The 13,510-nt window shown below is 42.7% G+C and overlaps 3 protein-coding genes across 7 annotated transcripts; 1 reads left to right on the top strand and 2 right to left on the bottom strand.

The window, feature by feature from the left end:
• Positions 1–783: 783 nt before the first annotated feature.
• On the top strand, positions 784–1,685 carry H257_18185 (hypothetical protein). The gene is made up of 2 exons (XM_009847194.1): positions 784–1,323; positions 1,390–1,685. The coding sequence occupies exons 1-2, from the start codon at positions 955–957 to the stop codon at positions 1,621–1,623; spliced, it is 603 nt and encodes a 200-aa protein (XP_009845496.1). The 5' UTR covers positions 784–954; the 3' UTR covers positions 1,624–1,685.
• Positions 1,686–2,091: 406 nt separating this feature from the next.
• On the bottom strand, positions 2,092–6,619 carry H257_18186 (hypothetical protein). 3 transcript variants are annotated; one of them, XM_009847195.1, is made up of 8 exons: positions 6,160–6,619; positions 4,951–5,378; positions 3,604–3,692; positions 3,379–3,524; positions 3,230–3,321; positions 3,087–3,143; positions 2,299–2,411; positions 2,092–2,233 (listed from the first exon to the last, which is right to left on the bottom strand). In XM_009847195.1, exons 1-8 carry the CDS (start codon positions 6,587–6,589, stop codon positions 2,128–2,130), a joined length of 1,461 nt encoding a protein of 486 aa, XP_009845497.1. In that variant the 5' UTR covers positions 6,590–6,619; the 3' UTR covers positions 2,092–2,127. The 3 variants fall into 3 exon arrangements, with proteins under 3 accessions (XP_009845497.1, XP_009845498.1, XP_009845499.1); XM_009847196.1 differs by having other exon boundaries at positions 2,092–2,411; XM_009847197.1 differs by lacking the exons at positions 2,092–2,233; positions 2,299–2,411 and having other exon boundaries at positions 3,036–3,143.
• A 560-nt stretch (positions 6,620–7,179) lies between these two features.
• On the bottom strand, positions 7,180–12,464 carry H257_18187 (hypothetical protein). 3 transcript variants are annotated; one of them, XM_009847199.1, is made up of 6 exons: positions 11,508–12,464; positions 10,584–10,907; positions 10,291–10,365; positions 9,647–9,963; positions 8,484–8,736; positions 7,180–7,583 (listed from the first exon to the last, which is right to left on the bottom strand). In XM_009847199.1, the coding sequence occupies exons 1-6, from the start codon at positions 12,413–12,415 to the stop codon at positions 7,313–7,315; spliced, it is 2,148 nt and encodes a 715-aa protein (XP_009845501.1). In that variant the 5' UTR covers positions 12,416–12,464; the 3' UTR covers positions 7,180–7,312. The 3 variants fall into 3 exon arrangements, with proteins under 3 accessions (XP_009845501.1, XP_009845500.1, XP_009845502.1); XM_009847198.1 differs by having other exon boundaries at positions 10,584–10,910; XM_009847200.1 differs by lacking the exons at positions 7,180–7,583; positions 8,484–8,736 and having other exon boundaries at positions 9,569–9,963.
• Positions 12,465–13,510: the final 1,046 nt, after the last annotated feature.

Below are 13,510 nucleotides of genomic sequence, written 5' to 3' on the forward strand. Positions count from 1 at the left end.
TTTGGGGACGGGGTGCAATCGAATCGCGCCGACCAAACCGATCCACAATCGATCTGATTGGTTCAATTTCATTGAGAAGGTTTTGATTGGCTAATAATTTTGAGCTCATATTCTGAAGTAGCCAATCAAATCGATTTAAATTCCAACGAGAAACCACAACACGAAATTTCACTCGAAAGCACAATATCTTTTTCACTTTTTTCATGTACCATTCTCTGAATCGACTTGACTATCATCCTGTATGGAGATTGCGTCGCAGAGGTTATGTTATGTGAGTCAGAAGAGGATTATGCAAGCCTACAGTCCTTACAAAATATTTTTTTGTAGGAATTCACGTGGATTTTAATCAACAGTGAATCACGCTGGGAATGTTGATAGGCTAAATCTACTTGCCCTCTTTGAAACGTTCACAAAGATTGTAGGATTATCTTGTGACTTCATTCGCTCCAAACGTCCAACATTCACGTGGTTTTCTATTCAATATTGAATCGCGCTTTGATATTCTGATTGGCTGAATCTACGTCTCCTTTCTGAAATAGCCAATCAAACGTAGCTCAAAGTTGGAGTAGCCAATGGCGTCGATTCGTGATTACCAAACTCATAGTATTCTGATGTGTCCATACATACCAGTACAGTCATTGCAATTGGATCTCCATGTGTGTGTTAACTATACATCTCCAGTATGTATTGGAGACTTGGTATGGATTGAGCTCGAAGCTCGAATCTCTCGTTATTGGTCAATATTACTTGTGTGTCGGAGCTGCAGTTCATTTTCGATATTCTACCAAGTGGGTATTAGCCAATCAAATGTCGCGGCGCAGTTTGATCCAATGAGAGAGAAACCTGACGAAAATCGACAATAACAATCAATTGTCCAAAATAAGTGCACGAGTGTGTCGTAGGGTTGTGTTGTGGGAGGCCGTAACAGGCGAATGCGTGGCGGCGTCGGCTGCTATGTACGACCGCGTGGACTGCGTGTTCAACCACCAGTCGTTTTATGCCAACTGCCAAGACAGGATCGAGTTTGCGCTTGTGGATTGGACGGTTGAGAATCCCCAGCTGTGGAAGGCGTTGGATCCGGCGTTGATTGCACAAGTGGGGCCGCGCCAGCCATCCGTTGCGCTTCGTCCGCCGGTAACGATGACCGACGACGCGGCGACCGATCGGGCGCTGCGCCACTGGCTGCAGGCCACGCGAGCCGCCCACGGACTGCACACGACGAGGTGGCACCCTGACTTGAGCCATTACATACGCATGGCCCTCACGTCGTACGAAGTGGAACGGGTGTTTGGATCGGCCAACGTGGACAACGTGTACTTTCAGGTACCTCGTACAGTGTGTGGTGGTGGTGCCTACAGTGGAATGGGTTGACAATAACGTGAATCGTAGAATAGCGTGCAAGGGGCCGTGCCGCAAGGCCACACGTTCAAAGGCTTCCCCGTGAGCGGCACCAGTCTCGACGACGTCCAACGAAAGCTAGTGGCGGATGTCGTCGGGCGAGAGGTCGTGCTCTTCCCCAAGGCGACGCATGCCCAGTTTGGCGTGGCCGTCAAGAGCGTGCCCTATCCCGAAGGCATTTGCGTGATCTGGGCCATGGTGGCTGTCGTGTACAAGACGTCGTAGCAGCCGCGTTGACAGTAGCATCGAGGCGCGTAATCATTCAAATCGGATTGGCTGAAATACAATGTATCGTTCATTTGGATTGGCTGAAAAAACTGCATTATTATCATAATAAGAGATTGGATTGGCGAGTGAGAGACCTTTTTGATTCGCTAAAATGGACAATAATATTGGAATTTTGACGTGTGTGATTGGCTATATTATACATCTACAAAGCGCCATACTATTAATAGGTAAGTCGTCTTTTTTATAGTACTGGAAGTACTATAAAAAAGACGACTTTTGCACATAACGTTACACTGCCATGAAATACTAGTATAAGCTTAAGTTACTTACTGTTAATGCAAAACTAACTGTAAGCTGAAGTTCCAGTCACTCTTTATAGCCAATCACAAGGCAGCCTTCATTCGTTTTAGCCAATCATACTGCTTGGCTTGATTTGCTGGCGATTTCTTTCACCAAAGTAAGCAATATTGGAGCGAAATGCACAATATTTATTGCCAGTAATTAGGCTGCTTCGGGAAGCAGTTTGTCGTGCAGTTGGCGGCGCAACTTTTCAAGCGAGTGGGTCCACTGGTTTAGTGCCCCGACTAATTTTTCGTCGCTTTTGTGCCTAATTACATTTAAAATAAACAAAAAGAGTCAAAATTATTCACATTTATGAAAACTCAAACGTACGGGCGCAGCACGAGAAGGCCGTTGACTTGATCAATCCGACCTTGGACTTTACCGTCCAAAACTAGAGCTGCAAGAATGTGCTCCACTTCTTGACGGTCAATGCCATTCAATTCCTACCATTGTTTTCACTATAATTAGCATCAAAATACGTGATATATATTATTACGTCCTCTGTTCCAGGTTACTGCCGACATTTACTTTGAATTGACACAGACAATCGAGCCCTCAATTTGGGCTAATGATACTTTGAAACGGAATTGCATGAATTTTCGCAAAAGATTGGTTTATAATCAGCGCTTAAAGCAATTGTAAGCCAATGAAATGTCATAAATGTTCGATATTGATAGAAATTGAAGAATTACAGCCAATGAAATGCAAATGTCACCAGTAACTTGGAACATGCGAATTTTGAAATGTCGGCAGTAACCTGGAACAGAGGAAGTATATATTGTCAATTTAGTTCGAAGTTTGGTTTTGCTCCGTTGAATGAGCCGCACCAATGGGGCAGAGAATCAACCGACCAATCAAAACCCATTCCAAGACACCACTGTAACGTTGTAATCAATCGCACACTTGAACACTTTGTATACTGTATTTATTTCTACGCTATTTTTTTGCTTTTCTGTAAACTCAGAAATAGATTCATTCGTCGATTTATAATACTGCTTTAGAATTAACGCATGCAAAAAATATATATTCGAAACGACAATACTACCGTTAGCATTGCAGAATATCCACCATATTAATGCATAGAAAGAACAATATAAACACTACGAGTCCTAACTTACCGACGCAATGTAAGCCAATCGCACGACTTGATAGGGTTTGATCACTTTGAGTACTACCTACATACACGTACGTCTTGATAAAACGAACCGTTCAAGATGAGAAGTAGCAGCGTTAAGGTCTATTTGGAATCGCAGTGGCTTACCTTGCTGCGAATCGTGCGAAGGAGGTTGTCCACATAGTGTTTGATAAATCCATCCGACATGATCGAGTGGCCATGTCGATTCAAAACAGTCTCTATCGACATCTCCTTGTCAACGTAAAACACATATACACCATAGACAGCTTAAGTACCAAATTGTTTGATGTCGTCGTTCATAAACGCATCCGTAAGTTGGGTCATGGCCACAATTTCTTTGGCCTGTTCGTACGGCTTGGCTTCTTGCGAGTCGAATACATTGATTTTGGACTCGCCTAGCATATTTGCCAGTACCAAATACCTGCAAATCAATCAATCAATATATATATATCAAATAATATTTTTTTTTCAAGATATATATATAATAAACTGGCACGTACTTGAGGCATTGCAACCGCCTTGCTTCGCCCGCTTCGTCAAAATTCTTGAACCCTTCAAAGAACGCATTGCGGGCTTGTTCCCAGTCGCCCTATATATACAAGCTGAACCCAATGCAGAGTCGGCAATACATCGCAGACAACATATTAAATTATATAAGTCGTGAAATTTGAACAAACAACATATGTACAACTCAACGATATGAAATATCACTACCCTATTTATATCATGCATCCATAGCACAACCTCCCATCTAAACACATTTTAAATACTTTCATGTAAAAATATATACACACACAAGGATTCAATGATTCAACCAATCAGGATGTCACCCCAGCCACACGGAAATAGTGATGTGTGAGCGTCAAATAGTGTGCTCCTGGTCAACACATCCAGTACAGCCTTCTTCCATAGTGTCAATAATCCGTTCCAAATTGAACTTTACCGAATCGAATGAATTTGGCCAATATATGTGTTTGAGACGACTGTTCTAGCCAATCAAAGTGCACTCGCGAAACTTTTCAACCAATCGTCGCCTAGTCTAGTTTAACCCAGTCAAAACAACCCCAAGTTTTCATCTTTGTATACCATACATACATTAAATATCTTCACACCAATCGATGCTCGAAATCACCAGCTTTATACCCCATCAAAATACAATCATCAAGTATATTGGAGATTCGTGAACCGGGCACCAATCTCTCCCATTGGTCAATCCGACAATACTTGTCGCTGATTGGCTATAATCTCATTTTGCATTTCTATAAGAAATGAGTAGCCAATCACATGAAATGGGGAAACTTTGAAGAAAACATTTCGACAAAATATCTTTATCCACGACCGACACGAAAACACAAACCCACAAGCAGGGTTCAACGATTCAGCCAAACAGGTTACCACACGTAAATAGTGTATGACCGTCAAATAGTGTGATATCCTCGTCAAGCCGTATTCAGCATGTGTTGTTGTCAAATCGATTCGAAACTGTGAGCAAAAACAGAATCGATGAAAGAACTGCCAATCAAATCATCCCGTCATGTCGAATATATTCTGACAATCCAAACGTTTGATCCCTCCGCATTGGGCAAAACCACGTATATATATAAATATATATAATAATCTTTGTATCAATATATATATATATATATATATATATATATATATAATAATCTTTGTATCAATATATATATATACTAATCTTTGTATCATATATATAGTATACAGAGTGTGTGTGTACAAGAAACAGCTTAAATAGGATAGATCGAATCGATTCGACAGCAATTTGACATGACCTCCCAAGTCATACAAGTTTGGGTGAAACGCACACAATCACCAAGTCGAGTCCGTACCTGCATCATGTGCATCTTTCCGCCGCATTCTCGAATCACGCCCACGATCCGGGGATGGGCGACGCCAGGTTTGACACGCAGCGCCTTTTCGTACAGTTCCACGAGCTTCTTGTTATCTTTTTGCACCGTGTAGAGCTGGATCTGCAGCGCGTATACTTCGAGGAGCTGCGAGTCGTGCTTCAATCCAGTCGTAGCAGCGTCGTCGTCGTCCACCGCCGCCGCGTTCGCCTCGCATGACGCTAGCAACTCCTTGACGATGCGCAGCAACTGCATGCTTTGCTTGGTCGAGTCCATCCGCCGGTCAAAGAGGAGATTGCCCAGCTTCAAATTTGTTTTAAACCACAGCCGCTCATTGCGCGACTCATTTTGCTGCAATGTGGCCAACGTGGTTTCGTAAAATTGCTGTAATATCGCCCACGCGCTGTCGTCTACGGTATATATATATGTATACTCGTTACGGACAGGAGTTTTATATGGATGGTAGCAAATAGGTCGGTACTATATCGATAAAAGTATATATATATACTTGTAGCAATTTAGGTGGGTACGATATCAATAAAAATACATATATACTTTATATATAAATGCTTTTATTGATAACAGTACCCACGTAATTGCTACCATCATATATTATATATATGTATAGGTACCAATAACAGGTTAGCCACTAAACGGGTAAAATGTATCCATAGATATTAAAGTATATGTATATATATATATATATATATAAATATAAATATATAAATTATGAATTTCCTACAAGTTTCCCGATTCTATGAGATTGGAAACAGGTCAATCTGATCACACAACCCTCGAAGTTTCAGAGGCGTTTCGGATTCTGCAGTTGAAAAAACAAAAAAACAATCTAGCCAATCAGAGACAAGGAATGTCGAAATAATGACCAATGAACGTGATTCCAGAAATTCGTTCCAAATCAATAATATATAGTATAGATATATAAATTTAGAAATATATATTACCAGGACATATATGTATATGTACAAGATAAAGCAAGCTACATCTCGCCATGGTGGATACATGTATATATATATATATAAATATATTTCCACGGAGAATATAATATACGATGAGGATTCTTTTCAAGCATAGAGTTTGATATTGTGTAACTACAAGATGGGGATGGTAGTTTAGACAGGACATGCAGAAAGTGCAACGGCGTGGAGAGAGCGATTATACATGGATATGTACCTGAGGACGCGGAGGACGTGCCGGACGCATTAGTGGGCACGACGGGGTGCGCAGAGACAAAGTCCAAGACGCCGTTCACACCTTTCTCGCCCATGTTGCGTGTGATCACGGCAGACGTGGCAATGCGATGCAGGAGCTGCTCGTAATGCTTCATCGCCTTTTCCAACTCGCTGTGGCGGATCTCCCACTTAATCAGTTGCTTGAGCGCGCGAAAGCCCCAGATCGACTCGCCCAACTCGTCGAGGTCGAGGACTTGTTGGAACGCCGCTTCCACGGCGTCGTTCTCGTCATGATGCTTCTCGTCGCGCACAGCCTTGGCGAGGTAGTACTTGTTCTCCATCGCCACTTCCGGGCTACTCTCGTCGTCCCCCATGTCTACATCGTCGTCGTTGTCGCTGTACTCAAACTCGTACTCTTCGTCATCGCTCATCGTGGGAAATCGATCAGAACTCAATCGTTTACTTTAGGTTAAACGTTTAAACCTTTCTTTCAAAACGTGATTTCAGTTAGTACTACTACTAACGCGTTCGAAACACTTGGCACAGTACAGTACAGGTCTACGTTATGTTGTAGTAGTACTAAACCAGTTGTATCGATTTCACGTTATACCATTGTCCAAAACGGTATTAACCTTCGGTTATTCTTTGTATCCCAAATGCGAAGGTTAAATGGTTTTAGCGTCCTTTACTAATTACTACTAGTACTGTACTTTTACAACTACAGCCTACTAGTACTACACCTTTTTTCTATTGAGTTGGGACTTTTTTCAACGTTCTTGGCTTGGCGCTCATTCGAAAGGGCGATGTGTCCATTGGCCACAAGGCCAAATGAATGGACACATCGCCCTTTCGAATGAGCGCCGTGTCCATTGGCCACAAGGCCAAATGAATGGACACATCGCCCTTTCGAATGAGCGCCGTGTCCATTGGCCACAAGGCCAAATGAATGGACACATCGCCCTTTCGAATGAGCGCCAAGCCAAGAACGTTGAAAAAAGTCCCAACTCAATAGAAAAAAGGTGTAGTACTAGTATCTACGTGGTGTAGTTGGGCATCTTTATCATGATCTTTGTACTTTTCTATCTTTACCTATTCAATAATCTCTCGTCAAAGCAAAACTCGTCTAACTAGAGACTAACTCCTACTACGTATGATTAGTGCATGATCATAGCCGCCTTCACAGGTCGTTGTATGTGATGCTGCGGGGGTTCCCCAGTCCGAATAGCCGCCGCCGCTTGCCGCTTGGCCACAATGTACGCCGCTAACATGGCCAGCAAAGACCATACACTCCACGCGAGGCAGCAGCGAAAGCCCACGCGATACATACACGCTTCATCGCACTCATACCAATAACTATGGGGGTCATCCTGGTTGTTGTGGATCAGTTCCATGAACGACCCTGTCAACGCCGGTGCCAACGCGTACCTACACATGCACGTAATATTAGTATATATATATAAATATATATATATATATATTGTCAAGTCGATTCGAAAGTGGTGTGGGGTGCGTGTGCTCTCAATCGAATAAGCAAATCACGAAATTGGCAGACAATCGAAAATCGACCAATCAAAACCCAGATCACGAATCAAGTAGCCAATCAAATCATCCACTCACATTCGACCAATGCAACATCGAAATAGTGTTTGACTTTGATATTAGTGTGACGCTGGACGATTTTTACAGACAAAAACAAACCAAAGAATCGATTGATAGAATTTGGGAAATCAGCACAAAAGTCCAAACTTTGGGTCAAACGACAATATGTATTTTCAACACACTATGAAGTATATATGTATATATATGTATATATATATATATATTGTCCATCCTTCGATTATTCGAATTTACTGTTTGTGGAAGGCCCCACGGCTCCCAAATCGGCAGACCATGCATGGATCGACCAATCAAATCCCACAACACGAATCAAGCAGCCAATCAAAGTGTATTTTCCCTCTTCAACGATTCCACTTCGAAGTCGTGGATGGACTTAAGTACGTACAAGATAAAACGATGAACCAACTATAAACCAAAGTATTTTTTTCTTCTTTCTACCAATCGAAATATATTGTGTGATTTGTTCTACATAAAATTTCCTCCAATACTTGGTTGAATTAACCGCCAAACAATCGCCGGACCTGTGAAATTTTATATCAAACTCAGGGGTATCAATCAATCTTTTTAGCCAATCACATTCCAACCTCCATTCTTTTTATAGCCAATCATACTCGTTTGCTCGCTTCAATGGCGATTTCATCAATCCCCGAAAATAGACTAATTTGACTGAAATGCACGAAATCAATAACTACATAAAACGAAGCGTACCCGAGCAGGTTAAACACCATAACTGACACGGAGGACGCGAGCGACCGCAGATGGACTGGCGTGGCGCTGATAAAAATCCCCGTGCAGGATGGAAGGATGGACCCGCCAAAGAACAAAACCAGCCACAAGCTGGCGGCAGTTAGATACAGATTTGGGAGGAATGTGGTCACTATTCCCAGGGAAAACGCCACAAACCCCAGGCACACGCAAATACCCAGCGCTTTTGCGCGTTGGTGGAGCCCCATGTACCCGCCTACAGTGACATGTCACTATTCTGTCCTAGAAAGATAATGATATGTATAGTCGATATGAACGAAAACGTACACAAACATATACAGTCGGGTGTGATATATATACACTGTATACTTGGTAACAACATACAAATATATATATATATATAAACGAATATCGCATCAATAACGCCTTGGGTGATATATATATATATAGATAGATAAACGAATCAAATCACAACATCAAATTGGCACGAGGACAACATACAACAATATATATATGTATATTATATATATATAGATTGACATACAAGGAGTTGAATCCCATCATCACCTCTTGTACATTGGCATACAACAACATTGAGCAGTAATATATATATAACACAAGGAATCGACTCACATCATCACACACGTTGTCCTCTTCTTCATGGAAGGATAGAGCACATTATTGTCCATATATATATATATTCAACGGATATTTGAATCGTATCATCACCACTTGTACATTGACATACTCGAATATATATATATATATATATATATATATATCATACAATAACCAAATCGAACAATCGAAAATCAACATCATCATATCACACGTAACGTTGTCCTCATGGACGGATCGAGGACCATACACACACACACACATATATATATATATATATATATATATATATATATATATATATATATACAATTCCAAGAAGAAGAAGACTCATGAAAAATTCCATCCCTAAACGCACATATATATATATATATAACCACATTTTTCCTCAACAAAAGTGGTGTTGGCTACACTTTCAACTTTTTGCGTCGTTTTCGCCACTTTATGAACCACTAGAAGGGCGAGGGGAAAGCAGGTAATTGGGATTCATTTTTTAGTGACGTATCTACGTATATATATACGTATATATATAATATATATATATTTACCCGCGCGGTCGATGAGTGCGCCTCCAAAGAACACGCCCCAGATCGGACCAGTGCCAGCGACGACAACAAAAAGCCCGTTGACAATCACCACAGATGCGTTGAAGTTGCGCTGGAGGTATATGGTGGACCAGAACTGGACGCCGGTCACGACGAAGTAGATGGCGCTGAGGCCGAGTACGATCAGAGTAAAGAGCGGCCGAAGGAGCAGCACCCGTAAGCTGTGGAAGAACCCCATGTCCACATCTATATCATCTTCTTCTTGTTCATCTTCATCGAATTCGTCCATGATCACGCGGCTGGAACACGCGCGATACCCGCTACAGTTGTGACCAATGGGGGCATGTTAGAAGAACAATGCAAGGGAAATGATACTACATTTATAGAATACAGGGATATATATATATACACGGTGATTTTGTATTAGATTTGTGCTTGTATAGATTTTTAGTTTTTTTAGTTTTAATATATATGTATATATACACACCAACCAACGCGGGGTCGGTTGGCTGGGTTTATAAAGTCATACAAATCAATCCAATTATCGGCATATTCGCACAAAATGCCATACAAATCGATCCAATTTTCGGCAAATAAGCCGCACAAAAGTCCAAAGATATATTATCTGAGAGGAACAAGGACCATACCGAAAGGATCGGCGCGATGATGTCGTCCGAAGCACGGGCACAGTTGTTGGCGGCCGCACTACCCCGGCTTGCGTTCTACACAATATTTCACCTTTGATATCAAAACACATATATATAAATTAATATATATATACACTACAACGACTCGATCCAGTGTGTATATATATATCCATCCAATCCAATCCAACTATATATATAGATAGATAGATCACACAATGAACAAGACGACCCTACTACGACTCGATCTATCCAATCTATCTATCCATATATATATATATATATATAGATCGTACAAGGAAGAAGGCAATGTAGTTTCATGCAGAGATGGCGCCGATTTGAACGGTGGCGGGGGCGGGGGGATCTCCGGTGGAGCCGAGTGCGGAAGGGAGGAGCTAGGGGTGGTCACAGGCTCCATCAAAGTGTTCGATGTTGTGCCGTAGGTTGGCAGGGACATGGGGGCATTCGGAACATGGTGAGGAGGATTGTGATGGTGAGAACTACTGGAGACCAGCTCGGGGTCGTCGACGAAGTCAATATCGTACGAGTCCATGCGGAACCGAGGGGTCGTGTATGACGCTCGAATGGCAGTAAACTGCGCTGGGTTCAACTCGGCATTGCTGCTATATGTACATAAATAATATACATTAGATAGAGACAACATTCCATCACGAGTATATATATATATATATATAGATATATATGCAACCAGTGGCAGTCAAACACATACACTATTTTTTTTCTATGGCATTTCTCTTGTCATGTGTTGGGTTTTTACATATGGATCGTGGAGAGTGTAGTTTTATCTAAACTGATTTTGGACTCGGATTTGTGAACGGGATTCTTGAATGCTCGCTGATTGGTTCAAATATCTCAAATGTTATCATATGATTGGCTAGAACAGGTCATATTTTGCCTATTTTCTTTGATTCGACTGGGGATTATATCCAATTTCGCACGGATTTGACAATGATTACGAAAGGAATTGCCCATCATCGCACACAGTATATTGGTAATTCGCCTCTGCTTTGGGTTGGCTGCTCGACATACTGTATATGAACAAAAATTCACGAAAAAACAAAAAAAAACAAAAAAAACACGAAAAAGAGGCGAAAAACTGATGAGAAAGGTGTAAAACTGGTAAAAAGAGGCGATCAACTGATATAACGACGGTAGAACCCCATAAAACTACGCCAACCAACCAAACGCAAGTACTGTACCGAAAGGACAAGTTGGAGTAGGACGTGGACCGCCGGGGAAGCACCATCTCCTCGAGCATGACGGGGTGGGTGTGCTGTCGCTCTGCCACGTCATGGGTGGTGGTGTTGAAGGAAGGCGGCCGTGGAAGCGCCTTGTCGGGGATGGGTAGGGGCTGCTTCTTACGCGTGGACATGATGATGTTGAGGTGCTCCGTCGGCACAAAGAACACGCCAATCATGAGGGGTACCACGAGCACAAACTGGAGGAGGAATGGCCACCGCCAGCACTGGAAGAAGCACATGTCCGTGCTTAGCCAGTTGCTCACGGAGCCAAAAAGGTACCCGAACATGACCCCTAGCGGCACGCTTCCTTGGAGGTAGCTCATCCATCCAGCGACACTCCCCCGCGGACTGAACGCGTCGACCCACAGCGGCGTGTACACACACAAGAACGACTGTGTGAACCCGATCAACGCGCGCATCGTGATGAGCACGATTGAGCTGTTGTCGTACCCCGTCGGCGTCATGGCAAACCCGAGCACGCATAGGTTGTTGAGCACGAGCGAGATCCCGAGCACGTACTTGGCGTCCACGTGCTTGTACGCGATGGCGCTGAGCGGGGATGCCGCGCACAGGGAGATATACACGACGCTGCCGAGCCACCCTTGCTCCCGCGCATTCATGTTGAACACGACGGCAAACGAGTCCAACAAGCACGGGATCGTTCCGGTTTCAAGGTACACCGTCACCTGCGCGAATAGGAGATACTTGAACACGTACGACGCTTCCTTGCGAAGCGCGGTCTTGCTGAGCGGACGTCGTCGCACATCATTGGATGCCGTCATGGAGGCTGCCGCTTCCGCGGACGATGGAGGGAGCAGCACCCGGTGGGATGACGAAGTGCCGACTTCGGACTTGTTCATCGTCATGACGGTGTCGAACTCACTCTGCGGCTCAACCCGCGCTTTTGGAGTTTTCTCTGTCAAATTGGAGATTTCAGGGAATTTTGATCACCTTGGCAATCATCTTATACAAATCTCAAGTCAAATTGGATTGAGGTGGCATTCCCCATCACGAAAATGGCAAAATATACCAAAATACGCCGAAATATGGCAAAATGGAGCCGTCGAACTCTCCCGCACAATGGGGTGATATCCGGATAATCTCACCCCGCAGGATCCAACCAGTTTGATTGGTCGTAGGATTTATGATCGAGTTTGATTGGTCGTAGGATTTGTATTTTATCCAATCCGATACACACATTTGATATCCAATGAGACACTCATCCATGGTACAGATAATACGGGTGAAAAATCACTTTTTGAAACCAATTTTACTGGACATATGTACAGTGTATCATCTGAACCTGTAAAAATATGAGGTCCCAAACAGCTTCATACATATCTTCAAAGGACAAATCTCGAATGAAAATGAACTGACTGTGACTATTACTACGTAGTAATACTAGGTACTGGTAGATTATTAATCTATTCAACAGCCATTTGCTGAAATTCGCAAAATGGGCAAAATGCCCTCATTAAAACACATCCCCTGTTGTTTTGACCCGAAATCCTGTTTCAATGAGGGAATTACTTCCCATTCCGGATACACCTTCCGGGACTCTGTCCTACCCCCAATGACTCTATCCGACGCTAAATTAACTGCATCGCGTACTAGTGGTTGGCGACCACTGAGATGCACTTCACCCCTAGTAAGAGGTGAAGTGGTCTGAGCATACATAGATATCTCCATACTTCATACTTCCATATAAACACTCAGATTGCAGCGCTTTCTGAGAAAAACAACAGTGGAACTGTTTTACTGTTCAACGTCACCGAAATGTTTGAGCACTGATGTGCCGGATAATGCAACTTGTATCCGGTACTCTAACAGTAATACTATAACCTATTTTTTTTGGTTACTTCGAAGTATAATATTACTTTAGACAATATAAATGAATATGAGTGATGGTTCGAAGATTAAATATAAATGACCTGGTGGCTTCGTGTAACTGCCACCAACGT

Source organism: Aphanomyces astaci (assembly GCF_000520075.1).
Source record: "Aphanomyces astaci strain APO3 unplaced genomic scaffold supercont1.142, whole genome shotgun sequence".
In the NCBI taxonomy this organism is placed as follows: Eukaryota; Oomycota; class Saprolegniomycetes; order Saprolegniales; family Verrucalvaceae; genus Aphanomyces; species Aphanomyces astaci.